The following is a 24,538-nucleotide window of genomic DNA, read 5'->3' as shown; positions in this document are numbered from 1 at the left end:
TTTAATGGTATGGAAAAACAATTAAAAAACATTACATTTTGATAATTTTTGTATATGATTTATATAAAATGTATCCCCCCACTTAACCAGTTTATGCGCATTATTTTGGAGGGGTCGGGACACTGACCAAAAAAATTTACTTTTGATGGTTTGGTTAAAATTTATATTAAAGAAAAAAAAAGTTTCTTCAAAGTATGAAAATGTCCTTGTTTTTAAATGGCAAAATCAATCAACCAATCAATCAAAGTTTATTTATATAGCCCTTTACTCACTAGTGTCACATTATATTTTTGAAAATATTTTCTTTGAATTTATCACTGAAAGTTTTTGTTGTTCTTTGACTTTCAGAATATTAAAAACAGCCAACATTTATTAATATTTGCTGTATTTAATTTGAGCTGTAAAGTAGTAAGGTAGCAAGCTGTATGACTATAAAAGTATAATCCCTATTTATATATAAATTATAATTTATTTTTAATCAGCATATATATGCCACACTTGTGGGGTGGAATGGATTATTTTTGGCATAGAAGAAATGCTCACTAACACAGATTTAAGCAGACTTGTGAAGAATATTTGAGAGGAATACGCCTTTTGTGTATATTGTACAATAACAAAAGTGTTGGGTTTATATTGTTGTTCAGTGCGTGTATGAATTGGGTAACGTGGACCCCGACTTAAAGAAGTTGAAAAACTTATTCGGGTGTTACCATTTAGTGGTCAATTGTACGGAATATGTACTGTACTGTGCAATCTACTAATACAAGTTTCAATCAATCAATCAATATATATATATATATATATATATATATATATATATATATATATATATATATATATATATATATACATATGTGTGTGTGTATATACATATATATATGTGTGTATATATATATATATATATATATATATATATATATATATATATGTGTGTGTGTGTGTATATATATATGTGTGTGTATATATATATATATATATATATATATATATATATATATATATATATATATATATATATATATATGTGTGTGTGTGTGTGTGTGTGTGTGTGTGTGTGTGTGTGTGTGTGTATATATATATATATATATATATATATATATATATATATATATATATATATATATATACATACACACGACACTTAAAAAGACACATGACGAATTAAAGGCAGGTCTACCTAATGATATGGCGACATGTTTAAATGTATTGTGAATTATATTTATATAGCACTTTTCTCTAGTGACTCAAAGCGCTTTACATAGTGAAACCCAATATCTAAGTTACATTTAAACCAGTGTGGGTGGCACTGGGAGCAGGTGGGACACAACGGCAGTGACGAGGATGGCGGAAGCGAGGAATCGAACCTGGAACCCTCAAGTTGCTGGCACGGCCACTCTACCAACCGAGCTATGCCGGCCCAAATGTACATTGTTAAGCAATAGCTGCTAGTGTACGGTTATGCTTTGTGCTTCCTCTTCGACGTGATTGGTTCCTCTTGTTTTTGTCCATCTCACCCAGAGTTTGGTTGCCAAGGTAACCAACGAGCTCAGATGGTATATGCTATGCTGCACATGTGTTTGGGTCAAGTATGAAAGCCATGTGAAAAGGAGCAATTAGGGGAAACACAATTTTATCTCATAATATTATCATTTTCATATAACCCCTCCCCCCACTTTAACTTCTGTTTCATACTTATTTTTTGGTTTTCAACTTCCCCCTTTTCTGCCGCAATGTTGCTCTTCTTCTTCTTTATTTCCCATGCAACTTTCAATGTGAAAGTCACTTAGGAGAGTGTAGACTTGCCAAGGTTTGAACTCGGAACAGAAAACTCACGTCAGATTCCTGCAGAAATTTAAATCGTCACATGTCGAAAGAACTGTAAGGCCAAATTGGGTGCACTACCTGAAAGAAACCAGCAGGGGGGGGGGGGGGCTGTTACTGATTTAGTCCCAACTCTATATATCAAGATTTTGGTATGTAAATAATAATAGAAGCATTTCAAAATGGGTTGCTGTAAGGCTCCTAATTTAGGCCCTGTTTACACCACGCCGGATAAGGTTATCCAGGGTAAATCCCACCTAACCTTATCTCCCCCCCGCCCCCCTCCTTCCGACGGCGCAACGCGACTTAGTATGCTATGCGCGGATAATGCGCACGTTATAGTCACCTCCAGTGTAGCTTTGTGTGCAAGTTCTTAAATGTAACTTATCTGAACAATATCCAGTGTTGTGGTATTTCAATTAACTGGAATCCAGTGTGCTGTGGGGCCCTATTGTAGTGAATCACACCTGAGACATCATCAATTAATCCAATCTTTATTAGACACGGAAACAACGTGATAAAGAACGTTTTACATCACTCAATCTAGGGATCTACATATCTGGTCAGGACACTCCTCACTCTTTTGCCTTCACCTTCATTGTCCATTCCTTTTTGGTGACTTTATATACTCTGGACCTAGACGTTGAGTCCGGACAATAACTGATACAGTCTGCTTTGCAAGTCCAAAAGCATTCGCCGTTTTCCGTAGTCTTCCCTCGACGGTCAGGTAATACAAAGCACACGCTACCTTTTTTATCACATCCACGGGAGCTCGCATTCTCGTTGACTCTCCTTCGACAAATGGACAAAGTTTTTCAGTAAGTAGAACCACAGCTGATTAGGACATTGGAAAATCCTTTTGCCGTCTGAGAAGTGTTGTATCCCAAATAGCTGCAATGGCTTTTTCTTAAGGTATTCACGTGTGATTTCCACAAGTGTCTGTACAGACGGAAGGAGAAACACGGGCTGGATGTCTGGATGACTCGCCTCCATATTTCCAGTGGTTACCTCCGAGTTACGAAATCGCTTTATTATGAAGCTGGCTGTGGCGCGTTCTTTCTGACGTCACTTCCTGTGTGGGCCGCGGTCTTTCTGGCGTCACTTCCTCTCCGAACTCAGTTTGTAAACGATCGATGAGTCCATACAAAGCTAAGAGCCGGAGCTTCAAGAAATACACGCCGCACTTACCCGTGTAAAAATGTGTCGGAGGAGGGGGACCTTAAAGGCCTACTGAAACCCACTACTACCGACCACGCAGTCTGATAGTTTATATATCAATGATGAAATTTTAACATTGCAACACATGCCAATACGGCCGGGTTAGCTTTTTAAATTTAAAATTTTGCGCCGAAATATCCTGCTGAAAACGTCTCGGTATCATGACGCCTGCGCGTGACGTCACGGATTGTAGAGGACATTTTGGGTCAGCATGGTGGCCAGCTATTAAGTCGTCTGTTTCATCGCAAAATTCCACAGTATTCTGGACATCTGTGTTGGTGAATCTTTTGCAATTTGTTCAATGAACAATGGAGACAGCAAAGAAGAAAGCTGTAGGTGGGAAGCGGTGTATTGCGGCCGACTTCAGCAACACAAACACAGCCGGTGTTTCATTGTTTACGTTCCCGAAAGATGACAGTCAAGCTTTACCATTGGCCTGTGGAGAACTGGGACAACAGAGACTCTTACCAGGAGGACTTTGAGTTGGATGCGCAGACGCGGTACCGTGAGTACGCATGCAGCTGCGGCTTCCAAACATTTGATCGCTTGCCCGTACGTGCGTGCCGCTATGTGCATGTCACGTACGTAACTTTGGGGACTTTGGGGAAATATATGTGCTGTATGAACTTTGGGGAGGTGAACGGTATTTTGGGCTGTGGGATTGAGTGTGTTGTGCAGGTGTTTGAGTTGTATTGGCGGGTTATATGGACGGGAGGGGGGAGGTGTTTGTTATGCGGGATTAATTTGTGGCATATTAAATATAAGCCTGGTTGTGTTGTGGCTAATAGAGTATATATATGTCTTGTGTTTATTTACTGTTTTAGTCATTCCCAGCTGAATATCAGGTCCCACCTGCCTCTCACAGCATCTTCCCTATCTGAATCGCTCCCACTGCCCTCTAGTCCTTCACTCTCACTTTCCTCATCCACAAATCTTTCATCCTCGCTCAAATTAATGGGGAAATCGTCGCTTTCTCGGTCCGAATCGCTCTCGCTGCTGGTGGCCATGATTGTAAACAATGTGCAGATGTGAGGAGCTCCACAACCTGTGACGTCACGCTACTCGTCTGCTACTTCCGGTACAGGCAAGGCTTTTTTTTATCAGCGACCAAAAGTTGCGAACTTTATCGTCGATGTTCTCTACTAAATCCTTTCAGCAAAAATATGGCAATATCGCGAAATGATCAAGTATGACACATAGAATGGACCTGCTATCCCTGTTTAAATAAGAAAATCGCATTTCAGTAGGCCTTTAAATGTTAATACTAATAATAATAACAATACATTTTATTTATAACACGCCTTTCTGGGCACTCTAGGACACCGTACAAAATCAAAAAAATAAAATCAAATTGGATAAAAAACAACAACAAAGATATAGAAGAAAAGATGATTACAATGAATAAGCAGTCAGGAATAGGTGTGTTTTGAGTCTTGATTTGAAGAGGGATATTGAATCAAAGTTACGAAGGTCTGGTGGTAAAGAGTTCCAAAGATGTGGGGCAGAGCGGCTGAAAGCTGGGGCACCCATGGTAGACACTTTAAATAAAGGGACAGTGAGATGGATGGATGAAGAGGATCTTAGGGAACGTGAGGGCTTGGCGACATGGATCAGGTCAGAGAGATATGATGGAGAGAGGTTATGGATGGCTTTGAAAGTGAGGAGAATTATTTTAAAGTGGATGCGATGTTTGATGGGTAGTGTCGGAGGCAGATATTTACATATATCCGAATTTAAGTGTTACTTCTTTTATTTCATAATCATATTACAAAACAGCTAGTGTTTTTCTTCCAATTGTGGTCTTTTGATTGTCTGCAAAAAACTGTGTGCTTAACCTTGAGTGAGGAATGTAAGAAAGAGAGATAATGGGCATGTGTTTTGGCTAGAGGGACATGACTGCCAGGGTGGGAGGAAGAGAGACTTAAGAGGGGAGAGGGTTTTGGGGGGGGCAGACCATCTTGGCGGCGCAATTGAATGTTCTATGCTGGACAGGTCTTAATGTATATGCAAAGCTTTGCAAATATATTACAAAATACCTATTCTGTCTCTGGTGGTTTTTCAACTCAGCTTTAAGTGTCGTAAAGAGCTTGGGAGCGACTTGTGACTTGAATTCCCTGGGAGGAACAACTGGTCCAAAACGCAACAGTAGCCAGTGGACTTGCTGCAGAACAGGGGCGATGTGCTGGATTGAATAATAACAATAATAATCAATCTTCGCAGCTGAAATCTTGATTCAAATGTGATTATTGTGCATCCCTCGGAGGATGCCCTGTGGGATAATTTGTGGTCGTAGACAACCATGTATTTTTACTTTGAGTGCATTTTTTTCCGTGTGAAGTCCTACTAGATATGACTTATTAAAAGTTGTAATGGTAGAAATAGTCTGGACGTACGTGAAGAACTCTTAAGTTTGCTTCTTTTGGCTTTCTGCAGTTCCTTTAACCGCCTCCATACGCTGAGGTCAACAAAGGCTGAACAATAGAATCGTCCTGACTTAGCAGCACAGTGGAACCCTGCCACATTTTCCTAGAAATCCCTCCCGACGCCTGGGCCAAGTTTGCTTTTTGAACTCCAAGAATATTATTATCACCGACACTGACGACCATGTGCGTGCGTGCGGTTTTCGAGATAAACCGCTTTCCTGCCGGGACCTGGATCCAGTCCAGAAACTTTTATTTCAGCTAAGCTCGAAAGTTGCTTCCACTAAAAGCAGGGAGCGTGAAGCCTCTTCTCGCTGCCGTTTTTAGATGCTATGTGCTGAGAGTCATGGCAAACACGGCACACAATGATCCCAAACGCCACAAATAAACAGCGTGTCGTGTCTGGATGTTGTTTTTACGTACGTCTAATCCGTGGACTAATATTTCCAGTCTGCAATGCACACTTCTGTTTATTTTTAAGTTATTAAGAACCAGTGCTATTGTGTTTATTTTAACGCCAACTGAAAGGGAGGAGAGGGGTTGATGGGATGCTGTGGCAGTCCTGATGCCGCAGGCGGGACAAGATACTGACTCTAGACTAGGGATGTAACAAAACCTAATGATAACTGCAGTAAAACTCCCAACGGTACAGTGCCGTTCCTGAAGGAATTGCGTGTGAATGCTCCAACACTGAAGTTGAAGTGAAATGCTGACAGAATGTAGTATGAATGTAAAAATAGTTTGAATGTTGGAATGGTTTGAATATTGAAGAGTTAGAATTTCCAGGAAAACCGGAATTTGGTTTGGAACTTGGGAAAGTGTTTGTTTGAATGTCCAGGATGAGTGGAATATGTTGAAGGTGGAGTGGTTTGAATAGGTTGAAGAATGTGGGAATTGTGGAAGTTTAAAAAATTAAAAATTTTGATGTGGCAAAATGCAAAAAATAAAAAAATAAAAAAGGGAATTATGGGAAAGCCGGGAATTTATTTTAGAATTGTTGAAGTAGATCACACAATTCCTAAACAGGCTGAATATTTTGAAGTTGGAACGGTTTGAATCAGATGAAAAATGTGGGAATTGTGGAACTTTGAAGAATGTCCCATTCATTTCAATGGGAATTTCCCATAATTTTGGGGAATTTCAGGAAAAGCGGGAATTTTTTGGAAAATGCCACACAACTTGAATGGTCTGAATGAGTTGAAATGGTTGGTGTTCAAATTTTTCGAATCGGTCGCAGTAACATGTTGAATTGAGAAATGGTATTACGGAATTCCTGGAATTTCGGGAAGACCGGGAATTTTTCCAGTTCAAAAAACAACTTGGTTTTTTTGTCCTAATTAAGAGGAATTTTTTTGATGGTGGAACGGTTGAAGTGGGTTGAAAAATGTGGGAGGAGTAGTCGCTAGCAAAAAGAGTGGAAATAGGGCTTTGGAAAACCAGGAATACTGGAAAATCCTAGACATTTTTTGAACTTGGAAAAAGGGTAGTTTGGATTTCCAGGATGGTGGAATGTGTTGAAGGTGGAATGGTATGAATAGGTTGAAGAATGTGGGAATTGTGGAAGTTTAAAAAATGGACAATTTTTAATTGGCAAATTGGGGGGGAAAAAAGGGGGGGGTGAATTTTGGGAAATCCGGGAATTTATTTTAGAATTGTTGTAGTAGATCACACAATTCCTAAACAGGCGGAATATTTTTAAGTTGGAACGGTTTGAATCAGATGAAAAATGTGGGAATTGTGGAACTTTGAAGAATGTCCCATTCATTTCAATGGGAATTTCCCATAATTTTGGGGAATTTCGGGAAAAGCGGGAATCTTTTTTGAAAATGCTGCACAACTTGAACGGTCTGAATGAGTTGAAATGGTTGGTGTTCAAATGTTTCAAATCGGTCGGGAAATAAAGTCGTAACATGTTGAATTGAGAAATGGTATTACGGAATTTCGGGAAAAACGGGAATTTTTCCAGTTCAAAAAACAACTTCGTTTTTTTGTCCTAATTAAGAGGAATTTTTTTGACGGTGAAACGGTTGAAGTGGGTTGAAAAATGTGGGAGGAGTAGTCGCTAGCAAAAAGAGTGGAAATAGGGCTTTGGAAAACCAGGAATACTGGAAAATCCTAGACATTTTTTGAACTTGGAAAAAGGGTAGTTTGGATTTCCAGGATGGTGGAATGTGTTGAAGGTGGAATGGTATGAATAGGTTGAAGAATGTGGGAATTGTGGAAGTTTAAAAAATGTAAAATTTTGAATTGGCAAATTGAGGGGGGGGGGAATTTTGGGAAATCCGGGAATTTATTTTAGAATTGTTGAAATAGAGCACACAATTCCTAAACAGCCTGAATATTTTGAAGTTGGAACGGTTTGAATCAGATGAAAATGTGGGAATTGTGGAACTTTGAAGAATGTCCCATTCATTTCAATGGGAATTTCGGGAAAAGCGGGAATCTTTTTGGAAAATGCCACACAACTTGAATGGTCTGAATGAGTTGAAATGGTTGGTGTTCAAATTTTTCAAATCGGTCGGGAAATGAAGTAGTAACATGTTGAATTGAGAAGTGGTATTACGGAATTCCTGGAATTTCTGGAAAACCGGGGATTTTTCCAGTTCAAAAAACAACATTGTTTTTTGTCCTAGTTAATAGGAATTTTTTTGACGGTGGAACGGTTGAAGTGGATTGAAAAATGTGGGAGGGGTAGTCGCCAGAAAAAAGGGTGGAAATAGGGCTTTGGAAAACCAGGAATACTGGAAAATCCTGGACATTTTTTGAACTTGGAAAAAGGGTAGTTTGGATTTCCAGCATGGTGCAATGTGTTGAAGGTGGAATGGTATGAGTAGATTGAAGAATGTGGGGATTGTGGAAGTTTAAAAAATTGACAATTTTGAATTGGAAAAATGCAACAACAACAAAAAAAGGGAATTATGGGAAATTCGGGAATTTATTTTAGAATTATTGAAGTAGATCACACAATATTTTTAAGTTGGAACGGTTTGAATCAAATGAAAAATGTGGGAATTGTGGAACTTTGAAGAATGTCCCATTCATTTCAATGTGAATTTACCATAATTGTGGGGAATTTCGGGAAAAGCGGGATTTTTTTGGAAAATGCCACACAACTTGAAATGGTTGGTGTTCAAATTTTTCAAATCAGTCGGGAAATTACATTTGGTTTGGAACTTGGGAAAGTGTTAGTTTGAATGTCCAGGATGAGTGGAATATGTTGAAGGTGGAATGGTTTGAATAGGTTGAAGAATGTGGGAATTGTGGAAGTTTAAAATTTTTTAATTTTGAATTGGCAAAATTGCAAAAAAAAAATTAAAGGGAATTATGGGAAATGCGGGAATTTATTTTAGAATTGTTGAAGTAGATCACACAATTCCTAAACAGGCTGAATATTTTTAAATTGAAACGGTTTGAATCAGATGAAAAATGTGGGGATTGTAGAACTTTGAACAATGTCCCATTCATTTCAATGGGAATTTACATAGTTTTGGGGACTTTCGGGAAAAACGGGAATGTTTTGGAAAATGCCACACAACTTGAATGGTCTGAATGAGTTGAAATGGTTGGTGTTCAAATTTTTCGAATCGGTCGGGAAATGAAGGAGTAACATGTTGAATTGAGAAATGGTGTTACGGAATTTCGGAAAAATCGGGAATTTTTTCCAATTCAAAAGACAACTTGGTTTTTTTGTCCTAATTAAGAGGAATTTTTTTGACGTTGGAACAGTTGAAGTGGGTTGAAAAATGTGGGAGGAGTAGTCGCTAGCAAAAAGAGTGGAAATAGGGCTTTGGAAAACCAGGAATACTGGAAAATCCTAGACCTTTTTTGAACTTGGAAAAAGGGTAGTTTGGATTTCCAGGATGAGTGGAATGTGTTGAAGGTGGAATGGTATGTATAGGTTGAAGAATGTGGGAATTGTGGAAGTTTAAAAAATGGACAATTTTTAATTGGCAACTTGGGGGGAAAAAAGGGGGGGGGGGATTTTGGGAAATCCGGGAATTTGTTTTAGAATTGTTGAAGTAGAGCACACAATTCCTAAACAGCCTGAATATTTTGAAGTTGGAACGGTTTGAATCAGATGAAAAATGTGGGAATTGTGGAACTTTGAAGAATGTCCCATTCATTTCAATGGGAATTTCCCATAATTTTGGGGAATTTCAGGAAAAGCGGGAATTTTTTGGAAAATGCCACACAACTTGAATGGTCTGAATGAGTTGAAATGGTTGGTGTTCAAATTTTTCGAATCGGTCGCAGTAACATGTTGAATTGAGAAATGGTATTACGGAATTCCTGGAATTTCGGGAAGACCGGGAATTTTTCCAGTTCAAAAAACAACTTGGTTTTTTTGTCCTAATTAAGAGGAATTTTTTTGATGGTGGAACGGTTGAAGTGGGTTGAAAAATGTGGGAGGAGTAGTCGCTAGCAAAAAGAGTGGAAATAGGGCTTTGGAAAACCAGGAATACTGGAAAATCCTAGACATTTTTTGAACTTGGAAAAAGGGTAGTTTGGATTTCCAGGATGGTGGAATGTGTTGAAGGTGGAATGGTATGAATAGGTTGAAGAATGTGGGAATTGTGGAAGTTTAAAAAATGGACAATTTTTAATTGGCAAATTGGGGGGGAAAAAAGGGGGGGGTGAATTTTGGGAAATCCGGGAATTTATTTTAGAATTGTTGTAGTAGATCACACAATTCCTAAACAGGCGGAATATTTTTAAGTTGGAACGGTTTGAATCAGATGAAAAATGTGGGAATTGTGGAACTTTGAAGAATGTCCCATTCATTTCAATGGGAATTTCCCATAATTTTGGGGAATTTCGGGAAAAGCGGGAATCTTTTTTGAAAATGCTGCACAACTTGAACGGTCTGAATGAGTTGAAATGGTTGGTGTTCAAATGTTTCAAATCGGTCGGGAAATAAAGTCGTAACATGTTGAATTGAGAAATGGTATTACGGAATTTCGGGAAAAACGGGAATTTTTCCAGTTCAAAAAACAACTTCGTTTTTTTGTCCTAATTAAGAGGAATTTTTTTGACGGTGAAACGGTTGAAGTGGGTTGAAAAATGTGGGAGGAGTAGTCGCTAGCAAAAAGAGTGGAAATAGGGCTTTGGAAAACCAGGAATACTGGAAAATCCTAGACATTTTTTGAACTTGGAAAAAGGGTAGTTTGGATTTCCAGGATGGTGGAATGTGTTGAAGGTGGAATGGTATGAATAGGTTGAAGAATGTGGGAATTGTGGAAGTTTAAAAAATGTAAAATTTTGAATTGGCAAATTGAGGGGGGGGGGAATTTTGGGAAATCCGGGAATTTATTTTAGAATTGTTGAAATAGAGCACACAATTCCTAAACAGCCTGAATATTTTGAAGTTGGAACGGTTTGAATCAGATGAAAATGTGGGAATTGTGGAACTTTGAAGAATGTCCCATTCATTTCAATGGGAATTTCGGGAAAAGCGGGAATCTTTTTGGAAAATGCCACACAACTTGAATGGTCTGAATGAGTTGAAATGGTTGGTGTTCAAATTTTTCAAATCGGTCGGGAAATGAAGTAGTAACATGTTGAATTGAGAAGTGGTATTACGGAATTCCTGGAATTTCTGGAAAACCGGGGATTTTTCCAGTTCAAAAAACAACATTGTTTTTTGTCCTAGTTAATAGGAATTTTTTTGACGGTGGAACGGTTGAAGTGGATTGAAAAATGTGGGAGGGGTAGTCGCCAGAAAAAAGGGTGGAAATAGGGCTTTGGAAAACCAGGAATACTGGAAAATCCTGGACATTTTTTGAACTTGGAAAAAGGGTAGTTTGGATTTCCAGCATGGTGCAATGTGTTGAAGGTGGAATGGTATGAGTAGATTGAAGAATGTGGGGATTGTGGAAGTTTAAAAAATTGACAATTTTGAATTGGAAAAATGCAACAACAACAAAAAAAGGGAATTATGGGAAATTCGGGAATTTATTTTAGAATTATTGAAGTAGATCACACAATATTTTTAAGTTGGAACGGTTTGAATCAAATGAAAAATGTGGGAATTGTGGAACTTTGAAGAATGTCCCATTCATTTCAATGTGAATTTACCATAATTGTGGGGAATTTCGGGAAAAGCGGGATTTTTTTGGAAAATGCCACACAACTTGAAATGGTTGGTGTTCAAATTTTTCAAATCAGTCGGGAAATTACATTTGGTTTGGAACTTGGGAAAGTGTTAGTTTGAATGTCCAGGATGAGTGGAATATGTTGAAGGTGGAATGGTTTGAATAGGTTGAAGAATGTGGGAATTGTGGAAGTTTAAAATTTTTTAATTTTGAATTGGCAAAATTGCAAAAAAAAAATTAAAGGGAATTATGGGAAATGCGGGAATTTATTTTAGAATTGTTGAAGTAGATCACACAATTCCTAAACAGGCTGAATATTTTTAAATTGAAACGGTTTGAATCAGATGAAAAATGTGGGGATTGTAGAACTTTGAACAATGTCCCATTCATTTCAATGGGAATTTACATAGTTTTGGGGACTTTCGGGAAAAACGGGAATGTTTTGGAAAATGCCACACAACTTGAATGGTCTGAATGAGTTGAAATGGTTGGTGTTCAAATTTTTCGAATCGGTCGGGAAATGAAGGAGTAACATGTTGAATTGAGAAATGGTGTTACGGAATTTCGGAAAAATCGGGAATTTTTTCCAATTCAAAAGACAACTTGGTTTTTTTGTCCTAATTAAGAGGAATTTTTTTGACGTTGGAACAGTTGAAGTGGGTTGAAAAATGTGGGAGGAGTAGTCGCTAGCAAAAAGAGTGGAAATAGGGCTTTGGAAAACCAGGAATACTGGAAAATCCTAGACCTTTTTTGAACTTGGAAAAAGGGTAGTTTGGATTTCCAGGATGAGTGGAATGTGTTGAAGGTGGAATGGTATGTATAGGTTGAAGAATGTGGGAATTGTGGAAGTTTAAAAAATGGACAATTTTTAATTGGCAACTTGGGGGGAAAAAAGGGGGGGGGGATTTTGGGAAATCCGGGAATTTGTTTTAGAATTGTTGAAGTAGAGCACACAATTCCTAAACAGCCTGAATATTTTGAAGTTGGAACGGTTTGAATCAGATGAAAAATGTGGGAATTGTGGAACTTTGAAGAATGTCCCATTTATTTCAATGGGAATTTCGGGAAAAGTGGGAATCTTTTTGGAAAATGCCACACAACTTGAATGGTCTAAATGAGTTGAAATGGTTGGTGTTCAAATTTTTCAAATCGGTCGAGAAATTAAGTAGTAACATGTTGAAGTGAGAAATGGTATTACGGAATTTCTGGAAAACCGGGGATTTTTCCAGTTCTAAAAACAACATTGTTTTTTGTCCTAGTTAATAGGAATTTTTTGACGGTAGAACGGTTGAAGTGGATTGAAAAATGTGGGAGGGGTAGTCGCCAGAAAAAAGGGTGGAAATGGGGCTTTGGAAAACTAGGAATACTGGAAAATCCTGGACATTTTCTGAACTTGGAAAAAGGGTAGTTTGAATTTCCAGCACGGTGCAATGTGTTGAAGGTGGAATGGTATGAATAGGTTGAAGAATGTGGGAATTGTGGAAGTTTAAAAAATTTACAATTTTGAATTGGAAAAATGCAACAACAACAAAAAAAAAAAGGGAATTATGGGAAATCCGGGAATTTATTTTAGAATTGTTGTAGTAGATCACACAATTCCTAAACAGGCGGAATATTTTTAAGTTGGAACGGTTTGAATCAGATGAAAAATGTGGGAATTGTGGAACTTTGAAGAATGTCCCATTCATTTCAATGGGAATTTCCATAATTTTGGGGACTTTTGGGAAAAGCGGGAATGTTTTGGAAAATGCCACACAACTTGAATGGTCTGAATGAGTTGAAATGGTTGGTGTTCAAATTTTTCGAATCGGTTGGGAAATGAAGGAGTAACATGTTGAATTGAGAAATGGTATTACGGAATTTCTGGATAACCGGGAATTTTTCCAGTTCAAAAAACAACTTCGTTTTTTTGTCCTAATTAAGAGGAATTTTTTTGACGATGGAACGGTTGAAGTGGTTTGAAAAATGTGGGAGGAGTAGTCGCCAGAAAAAACAAGTGTAAATAGGGCTTTGGAAAACCGGGAATTCTGGAAAATCTGGAAATTTTTGGAATTTGGAAAAAGGGTAGTTTGGATTTCCAGGATGGTGGAATGTGTTGAAGGTGGAATGGTATGAATAAGTTGAAAAATGTAGAAATGGTGGAAGTTTGAAAAAATGGCCAATTCATTTTAAATGGGCCAAATGTCCCGGAAAACAGGGAATTCTAGAAAATCTGGGAATTTTTGGAATTTGGAAAAAGGATCATTTGGATTTCCAGGATGGTGGAATGTGTTGAAGGTGGAATGGTATGAATAAGTTGAAAAATGTGGAAATGGTGGAAGTTTGAAAAAAATAGCCAATTCATTTTAAATGGGGAAAAATTTCCCAGAAAACCCTGAATTCTGGAAAATCTGGGAATTTTTGGAATTTGGAAAAAAGGTAGTTTGGATTTCCAGGATGGTGCAATGTGTTGAAGGTGGAATGGTATGAATAAGTTGAAAAATGTGGAAAAGGTGCAAGTTTGAAAAATGGACAATTCAGTTTAAATGGGCAAAATGTCCCGGAAAACCGGGAATTCTAGAAAATCTGGGAATTTTTGGAATTTGGAAATAGGATAGTTTGGATTTCCAGGATGGTGGAATGTGTTGAAGGTGGAATGGTATAAATAAGTTGAAAAATGTGGAAATGGTGGAAATTTGAAAAAATGGCCAATTCATTTTAAATGGGAAAAATGTCCCGGAAAACCGTGAATTCTGGAAAATCTGGGAATTTTTGGAATTTGGAAAAAAGGTAGTTTGGATTTCCAGGATGGTGCAATGTGTTGAAGGTGGAATTGTATGAACAAGTTGGAAAAATTTGGAAATGGTGGAAGTTTGGAAAAAAATGGCCAATTCATTTTAAATGAGCAAAATGTCCCGAAAAACCGGGAATTCTGGAAAATCTGGGAATTTTGGCAGCATCACAAACTGTTCAGCCTATTCGGCATTCGCGGGATTCCATGTATCCCACTGGGCATCATCCATTAGAGATGTCCGATAATGGCTTTTTTGCCGATATCCGTTATTCCGATATTGTCCAACTCTTAATTACCGATTCTGATATCAACCGATACCGATATATACAGTCGTGGAATTAACACATTATTATGCCTAATTTTGTTGTGATGCCCCGCTGGATGCATTAAACAATGTAACAAGATTTTCCAAAATAAATCAACTCAAGTTATGGAAAAAAAATGCAGCTTGGAATTTGAGACATGAGGAGGTTGAGGTGGGCGGGGTTGCGGTGGGGGAAGAGTTAGTGCTGCAAGGGGTTCTGGGTATTTGTTCTGTTGTGTTTATGTCGCGTTACGGTGCGGATGTTCTCCCGAAATGTGTTTGTCATTCTTGTTTGGTGTGGGTTCACAGTGTGGCGCATGTTTGTAACAGTGTTAAAGTTGTTTATACGGCCGCCCTCAGTATGACCTGTATGGCTGTTGACCAAGTATGCCTTGCATTCACTTGTGTGTGTGAAAAGCCGTAGATATTATGTAGGGATGTCCGATAATTACTTTTTGACGATATTCCGATATTGTCCAACTCTTTAATTACCGATACCGATATCAACCGATACTGATATATACAGTCGTGGAATTAACACATTATTAGGCCTAATTTGGACAACCAAGTATGGTGAAGATAAGGAACTTAAAAAAAAAAAGATAAAATAAGATAAATAAAATTTAAAAAAAAATCTTTGATAAAAAAGAAAGTAAAACAATATAAAAACAGTTACATAGAAACTAGTAATTATTGAAAATTAGTAAAATGAACTGTTAAAGGTTAGTACTATTAGTGGACCAGCAGCACGCACAATCGTGTGCTTACGGACTGTATCCCTTGCAGACTGTTTTGATATATATTGATATATAATGTAGGAACCAGAATATTAATAACAGAAATAAACAAAAGGGAGGTTTTTTTGGGTTGGTGCACTAATTGTAAGTGGAGCTTGTGTTTTTTATGTTGATTTAATAAAAAATTTTTTAAAAAACAAACAAACAAAAAAAAAAACGATACCGATAATAAAAAAAACAAAAAACGATACCGATAATTTATTATTACATTTTAACGCATTTATCGGCTGATAATATCGGCAGGCCGATATTATCGGACATCTCTAATATTATGTGACTGGGCCGGCACGCAAAGGCAGTGCCTTTAAGGTTTATTGGCGCTCTGTACTTCTCCCTATGTCCGTGTACACAGCGGCGTTTTTTAAAAAAGTCATAAATGTCACTTTTTGAAACCAATACCGATCATTTTGAAACTGATACCGATCATTTCCGACATTACTTTTTAAAGCATTTATCGGCCGATAACATCGGCAGTCCGATATTATCGCACATCCCTATAGTCAATGGGAATATGTCGTCCCGCCGTTTTTCCCGCCTTCAGATGTTGTGGTCAGGGCTGGGCGTGGGGGAAAGTATTCTAGATAAATGCGGTCCATGTTGCCCAGTCACGCTCCAATTTATGTTCAAGGACAAAGAAATATGGCCGCCAATAAGTTGGGGGGGGAAGACAGCTACTTGTTGTACAGCTTGGCGGTTGATGTGCACAGCTGTCCAGCAGCTACATCCACAAACCCACTCACCAGACTACCCAGCCGCCCCCGCATTCCCAGGAGCTCCAACTGGGGCCGTGTGTGTGTGTGTGTGTGTGTGTGTGTGTGTGTGTGTGTGTGTGTGTGTGTGTGTGTGTGGGGCTGGGGGTTGAATCTTCCTGTGGAGAGCAGGAAGCAATTTGACACGGGGGATTAGACTGCACAGAGAACAGAGGTGAAGAGTGCACAAACCAGCCCAAAAATCACTTGAAATTCACAACCTTTGGTTCATTGCTGGTTCTTTTTTTTTTTTTTCTTTTTTTTTGAGTGGCGATTGACCATAACATTAAGAGGCAGCACGGGGTCAAATTTCATTGGCAACAACAGTCACACTGAGGGTGGCCGTGTAAACAACTTTAACACTGTTACAAATATGCGCCACACTGTGAACCCACAACCAAACAAGAATGACAAACACATTTCGGGAGAACATCCGCACCGTAACACAACATAAACACAACAGGACAAATACCCAGAATCCCTTGCAGCACTAACTCTTCCGAGACGCTACAATATACACCTTCTCTACCCCCTACCACCCTACTTCAACCTCCTCATGCTCTCTCAGGGAGAGCATGTCCCAAATTCCAAGCTGCTGTTTTGAGGCATGTTAAAAAAAATAATAATGCACTGTGCCATGTTGGCATTTTTTTTCCATAACTTGAGTTGATTTATTTTGGAAAACCTTGTTACATTGTTTAATGCATCCAGCGGGGCATCACAACAAAATTAGGCATAATAATGTGTTCATTCCACGACTGTATATATCGGTTGATATCGGAATCGGTAATTAAGAGTTGGACAATATTGGAATATCGGCAAAAAAGCCATCATCGGACATCTCTATTGGTGGACAAAATGAGACAAAGAAGGAGTGGCATAAAATATGTCTTTCTGTGGCATCATTGAAGAAAGACTGTGTATATCGGTATCGGTTGATATCGGAATCGGTAATCGGCAAAAAAGCCATTATCGGACATCTCTACTTTTAATAGTAAGTAAACAAACAAAGGATCCTAATTTAGTCTGTTGACATGCAGTGTCATTTATCATTCTATTATTTTGTCAACTTTATTAAGGACAAGTGGAAGAACATTTATTATTAATCTACTTGATAATTTACTGTTAATATCTGCTTACTTTCTCTTTTTACGTGTTCTATCTACACTTCTGTTCAAATGTAATAATTACTTATTTTTCTGAGGTTGAGGTGGGGGGTGTAGGGGTTAGCGGGGGGTGTATATTGTAGTGTCCCGGAAGAGTTAGTGCTGCAAGGGGTTCTGGGTATTTGTTCTGTTGTGTTACGGTGCGGATGTTCTCCCGAAATGTGTTTGTCATTCTTGTTTGGTGTGGGTTCACAGTGTGGCGCATATTTGTAACAGTGTTCAAGTTGTTTATACGGCCACCCTCAGTGTGACCTGTATGGCTGTTGACCAAGTATGTCTTGCATTCACTTGTGCGTGTGAAAAGCCGTAGATATTATGTGATTGGGCCGGCACGCAAAGGCAGTGCCTTTAAGGTTTATTGGCGCTCTGTACTTCTCCCTACGTCATAAATTTTACTTTTCGAAACCGATACCGATAATTTTTAATCCGATATTACATTTTAAAGCATTTATCGGCCGGTAATATTGAACATTCCTAATTAAAAAGCAAGTTGTTAAGGACTTAACTGCAATAAAAAACATGTGTTTAATGTACCCTAAGATTTTTTGTTCAAATAAAGCCAATAATGCCATTTTTTGTGGTCCCCTTTATTTAGAAAAGTACCGAAATTATTTTAGTACCGGTACCAAAATATTGGTATCGTTACAACTAGGGATGATGTTTGATAAGAAATTACCGAGTTCGAGCCTATTATCGAATCCTCTTATCGAACCGATTCCTTATCAATTCTCTTATCGAGTCCAGATAGGTTGTTGTATATGGAAAAAAACACACAATATTTGGTTTAACAAAAGCTCACTTTTATTATATAAGAAAAAAAATAAAATCTAATAAATAAATAAATATTGACTGTAACCCCCCTAAAAAAATAAAAAAAAAAAAAATAAATATTGACTGTTGTTACCCAAAGTATATTAAGTGGGATTTTTCAGAAAAACAAATATATACAGTAACACAAAAACAACCTGTCTCTGTGATCACTGTAGGTGTATAAATAATAATATAGTGTTAAATCAAATCAGTCCCTTGGGCACAAAACTGAAAATAATACAGCTCTCCAAAAAGTGCACTTCTGCTGCTATTTGACATAACTGTTTGTTATGATGCGTTGACATTTCTGCACTTTATTTCTTTATTGAAAGAAAATTCTATGAAGAGAAAAGTTGTTTGCAAATGTGGTTACAATGCTAAAAAATGGAAAGTTAAAGCTAAAAAAAGAAATACACTTTATTGAGTTAACATTATTTCTTTATAGGGGGAAAGGTGTGATGTTATGAGCTAGGGAATATAACAACTACACTACCCAGCATGCAACGGGAGTGACGAGCATGCGCGGTAGCCCTGAAAAGTGTTGTTGCATGTCGCCACCCGGCAGCTAAGAATGAGGTTATGAGCACGCTGTGAAAGTAAACGTCAAGACCTCAGCCAACACGCCTCATCTGCATTATTTATAATTAGACAGACAACACATGTACAGTGTGATTCTGTTTTGTTTACAAGGAAAGAAAAACAAAAGCTAAAAAAGGGAGGTATACAAACCCTGTTTCCATGTGAGTTGGGAAATTGTGTTAGATGTAAATATAAACGGAATACAATGATTGGCAAATCATTTTCAACCCATATTCAATTGAATGCACTACAAAGACAACATATTTGATGTTCAAATTCATAAATTTTTTTTTTTTTTTTTTTTTTGCAAATAATAATTAACTTAGAATTTCATGGCTGCAACACGTGCCAAAGTAGGTGGGAAAGGGCATGTTCACCACTGTGTTACATGGCCTTTCCTTTTAACAACACTCAGTAAACGTTTGGGAACTGAGGAGACACATTTTTTAAGCTTCTCAGGTGGAATTCTTTCCCATTCTTGCTTGATGTACAGCTTAAGATGTTCAACAGTCCGGGGGTCTCCCTTGTGGTATTTTAGGCTTCATAATGCGCCACACATTTTCAATGGGAGACCGGTCTGGACTACAGGCAGGCCAGTCTAGTACCCGCACTCTTTTACTATGAAGCCACGTTGATGTAACACGTGGCTTGGCAATGTCTTGCTGAAATAAGCAGGGGCGTCCATGGTAACGTTGCTTGGATGGCAACATATGTTGCTCCAAAACCTGTATGTATCTTTCAGCATTAATGGTGCCTTCACAGATGTGTAAGTTACTCATGCCTTGGGTACTAATACATCCCCATACCATCACAGATGCTGGCTTTTCAACTTTGTGCCTATTACAATCCGGATGGTTCTTTTCCTCTTTGGTCCGGAGGACACGACATCCACAGTTTCCAAAAACAATTTGAAATGTGGACTCGTCAGACCACAGAACACTTTTCCACTTTGTATCAGTCCATCTTAGATGAGCTCAGGCCCAGCGAAGCCGACTGCGTTTCTGGGTGTTGTTGATAAATGGTTTTCGCCTTGCATAGGTGAGTTTTAAATTGCACCTACAGATGTAGCGACCAACTGTAGTTACTGACAGTGGGTTTCTGAAGTGTTCCTGAGCCCATGTGGTGATATCCTTTACACACTAATGTCGCTTGTTGATGCAGTACAGCCTGAGGGATCGAAGGTCACGGGCTTCACTGCTTACGTGCAGTGATTTCTCCAGATTCTCTAAACCCTTTGATGATATTACGGACGGTAAATGGTGAAATCCCTAAATTCCTTGCAATAGCTGGTTGAGAAAGGTTTTTCTTAAACTGTTCAACAATTTGCCCACGCATTTGTTGACAAAGTGGTGACCCTTGCCCCATTATTGTTTGTGAATGACTGAGCATTTCATGGAATCTACTTTTATACCCAATCATGGCACCCACCTGTTCCCAATTTGCCTGTTCACCTTTGGGATGTTCCAAATAAGTGTTTGATGAGCATTCCTCAACTTTATCAGTATTTATTGCCACCTTTCCCAACTTCTTTGTCACGTGTTGCTGGCATCAAATTCTCAAGTTAATGATTATTTGCAAAAAGTTTATCAGTTTGAACATCAAATATGTTGTCTTTGTAGCATATTCAACTGAATATGGGTTGAAAATGATTTGCAAATCTTTGTATTCCGTTTATATTGACATCTAACACAATTTCCCAACTCATATGGAAACGGGGTTTGTATGTTGTATATATATATATATGTATGTGCTGCGGTTGCTTTAAGAACGTTGCGACAGCTGCCGTAAAGGAGGTGCGTTGCTAGCCTGGTTGCTATGTTTCCGGTTGGTCGTAAAAGTGTTCGTCGTGTGTTTTTGGATTATACCTTTTGTTTAGAACTTTATTACACATTGGAGCGCTTTTTCCGGTCCATTGTTTTTCCTGCTTTCCCTATCTGCGCCTAAAGACTGAGCTACGTGACGTCATTTCTTGTGATGTCACACGGGGCATTTCTGGTCGGGACGGGATTCGGTCCCAGGGATTCGAATAAAGAACCAACTCTTTTTCTTTACTATAGTGGTCTCGATTACAGGTACCGGTTCTCAAAAAAGGGATTCGAGTCTTGAGGACTCGGTTCTTTTCTTATCGAACAACCGGGAAAACCGGTTTGGAGTATCATCCCTAGTTACAACACTACATTAAACCGGTCCAGGGTGCAAAAAAAGGTTGGGGACCCCTGAATTAAAGGGCTGGTGGAGGGTTTTTGTGTATGTGTAATTGCTTTGTCAGTGTGATGTGATGACCGAGAACCCTGCAGCATATGGACGTGCATGCAAAGACGTCCACAGATGTTTCTGATGTTTAGCACTCCTCAAGGTCGCAACCTCTTAAAGCTCGGCTCGGCCGTCGCCCTGTCACGTTTATTTTCAGTCGCTTGCCCGCCTCGCCCGCCAAGGTGATAAAAGCCAGCCCAGGCTTGTGCCAGCATTTTGGGGGCGAGAGCGAGGGTAGCGCCCGAGGACTGTAGATATACACCGACCTTCTTGGCGGGGGGGGGAGGAGCCACGAGTTCTTCTATTTACATTCTCCTTTGCATCTCCGTCTCTCTCTCTCTCTCTCTCTCTCTCCCCTCCCCGACACAGAGTGCGCGTGTCAGACGTGGCGGACGAGATGAGGAGCCTCATCATGGAGAAGAGCAAGATGTCTCTGGAGGAAGAACCTGAAATTCTAGTCAAAGGTGAGTCAGGCTCATTAAAATAAACACGGTTGCACCCGCGCCTCTTTGCTTGACAATCACGTACTGTACTTTAAAGTGGCGCCACTGAGCGACGGCACGCTTGGCGGTTTGTGTAATGTTGCCCAAGAGGCTTCGGATTACATGATTATATGAAAGATATGTTGCATGGTCAAATAGACGCAAAGTCGTGAATGTAAACATTTTCCAAAAAGTTAACTTTTTGAGTGTGATTTAGTAGCAGTGATTTCCTCTCTCCCCCCCCCCATGTGTTTATATACTGTATGTGCACTTTACATACATATATATTTATGTATTTTTTTAAATAATTTTTTTACCTATATATATATATATATATATATATATATATGTATGTGTATATATATATATATATATATATATATATATATATATATATATATGTATATGTGTGTGTGTGTGTATATATGTATATATATATATATATATATATATATATATATATATATATATATGTGTGTGTGTGTGTGTGTGTGTGTGTGTGTGTATATATATATACACACATATATATATATATATATATATATATATATATATATGTAAAAATATATATATATATATATATATATATATATATATATATATGTAAAAATATATACAGTATGAGCAAAATAAGTTTAAATTCATCAAACATTATAAATAGGTGTTTGATGCCATTTGCTGGCTAGCTATAGCTTTTGTTTACTTATAAATAGAGAAGTCCGATAATATCGGCCGATAAATGCGTTAAAATGTAATATCGGAAATCGTCGGTATCCGTTTTTTTATTATCGGTATCTTTTTTTCTTTTCTTTTTTTTAATTAAATCAACATAAAAAACACAAGATACACTTACAAATAGTGCACCAACCCAAAAAACCTTCCTCCCCCATTCACACTCATTCACACAAAAGGGTTGTTTCTTTCTGTTATTAATATTCTGGTTCCTACATTATATATCAATATATATCAATACAGTCTGCAAGGGATACAGTCCGTAAGCACACATGATTGTGCGTGCTGCTGGTCCACTAATAGTACTAACCTTTAACAGTTAATTTGACTCATTTTCATTAATTACTAGTTTCTATGTACCGTATTTTTCTGAGTATAAGTCGCACCTGCCGAAAATGCATAATAAAGAAGGAAAAAAACATATATAAGTTGCACTGGAGCCCAACCAAACTATGAAAAAAACTGCGACTTATAGTCCGAAAAATACGGTAACTGTTTTTATATTGTTTTACTTTCTTTTTTATTCAAGAAAATGTTTTTAATTTATTTATCTTATTTTATTTTATTAATTTTTTTTAAAAGTACCTTATCTTTACCATACCTGGTTGTCCAAATTAGGCATAATAATGTGTTAATTCCACAACTGTATATATCGGTTGATATCGGTATCGGTAATTAAAGAATTGGACAATATCGGATATCGGCAAAAAGCCATTATCGGACATCCCTACTTATAAACATACTTTAAGTATTTTTGGACTTTTAATAGTAAAGTACAAAATGTACTTTACATTAGGGTTGCAACAATTAATCTATTAATTTTATTAGAAAAATGCTACGAATAATGCTTCAGTTAACCGTTTAATGATTGTAATTAGGGCTGTCACACTTAAGTGATTAGATAGTTAACTTGTGATTATTCAGAAAAATGTTTGCATTAATCATGTACCCTATTTTTCGGACTATAAGGCGCACTTAAAATCCTTTCATTTTTTCAAAAATCGACAGTGCGCCTTATAACCCGGTGCGGCTAATGTACGGAATAATTCTGGTTGTGCTTACCAACCTCGAAGCAATTTTATATGGTACATGGTGTAATGATAAGTGTGACCAGTAGATGGTACTCACACATAAGAGATACGTGTAGACTGCAATATGACGCCAGTAAATAACAGCAAAACTTGTTTGCATACTAATATATAGGTAAAAATATAATTTAAAAAATATATACAGTATGAGTAAAATGAGTTTAATTTCAGCAAACATTATAAATAGTTTTTGATGCCATTTGCTGGCTAGCTATAACTTTTGTTTACTTATAAACATACTATGTTTAGTATGTTCGTACTTTTAATAGTAAAGTACAAAATATACTTCATATTAGGGTTGCAACAATTAATCTATTAATTGTATTAGAAAAATGCTAGGATTTATATTCTGTTGCTTCAGTTAATCGTTTAATGATAGTAATTTATTTTGACCGTACAAGCTCTTTTACCTTAACCGCTATACGGTCAGTGATCACATCAATGCATACGTCAGTACAGAAATGAGTGACTCATGTGTCGCTGGCAAATATAACTCCAAAATACAGCCTGAAAGAACTTTAGATAAAACTGTTACCAAGTTCTGTGCGAATAAATGACATGCATTCAAGTAAGACGTTTAAAAATGTTCACTGATGACTTTTTAACAATGAAATTGCGTTAGTGTGCAAGTATTGGTCTTTTCTGCAGCTAACTTCTGTTATGCAGGTGAGTAATCACCTGTGATTAATCATAATTAATCCAAATTCCAAAATGCGATTAATCCAAAATGTGATTAATCCCAAATGTGATTAATTATGATTAATCCAAATTCCGAAATGTGATTAATCCAAAATGTGATTAATCATGATTAATCCAAATCTCAAAATGTGATTCATCATGATTAATCCAAATCCCAAAATGTGATTAATCATGTTTAATCCAAATTCCAAAATTTGATTAATCATGATTAATCCAAATTCCAAAATGTGATTAATCATGATTAATCCAAATCCCAAAATATGATTAAGCATGATTATTCCAAAATGTGATTAATCCAAATTCCAAAATGTGATTAATCCAAGTCCCAAAATGTGATGAATTATGATTAATCCAAATTCCAAAATATGATTAATCACGATTAATCCAAATCCTAAATGTGATTAATCATGATTAATCCAAATCCCAAAATGTGATTAATCATGATTAATCCAAATCCCAAAATGTGATTAAGCAGGATTATTCCTAAATGTGAATAATCACGATTAATCCAAATTCCAAAATGTGATTAATCCAAGTCCCAAAATGTGATTAATC

General features: G+C 37.5%; 1 protein-coding gene across 2 annotated transcripts in view; it reads left to right on the top strand.

The window, feature by feature from the left end:
- Positions 1 to 24,538, top strand: part of plekhh3 (pleckstrin homology, MyTH4 and FERM domain containing H3) — a 163,568-nt gene that overhangs the window by 96,195 nt on the left and 42,835 nt on the right. For both annotated transcript variants that reach the window (XM_061981952.2, XM_061981953.2), the window contains one exon: positions 21,352 to 21,446. In XM_061981952.2, coding sequence (XP_061837936.2) covers positions 21,352 to 21,446 — 95 coding nt within the window. The remainder of the gene's footprint in view (positions 1 to 21,351; positions 21,447 to 24,538) is intronic.

The sequence above is a fragment of the Nerophis lumbriciformis genome, linkage group LG24 (assembly GCF_033978685.3).
Source record: "Nerophis lumbriciformis linkage group LG24, RoL_Nlum_v2.1, whole genome shotgun sequence".
NCBI classification, from domain to species: Eukaryota; Metazoa; Chordata; class Actinopteri; order Syngnathiformes; family Syngnathidae; genus Nerophis; species Nerophis lumbriciformis.
This window is presented reverse-complemented; position numbering and strand designations above follow the sequence as displayed.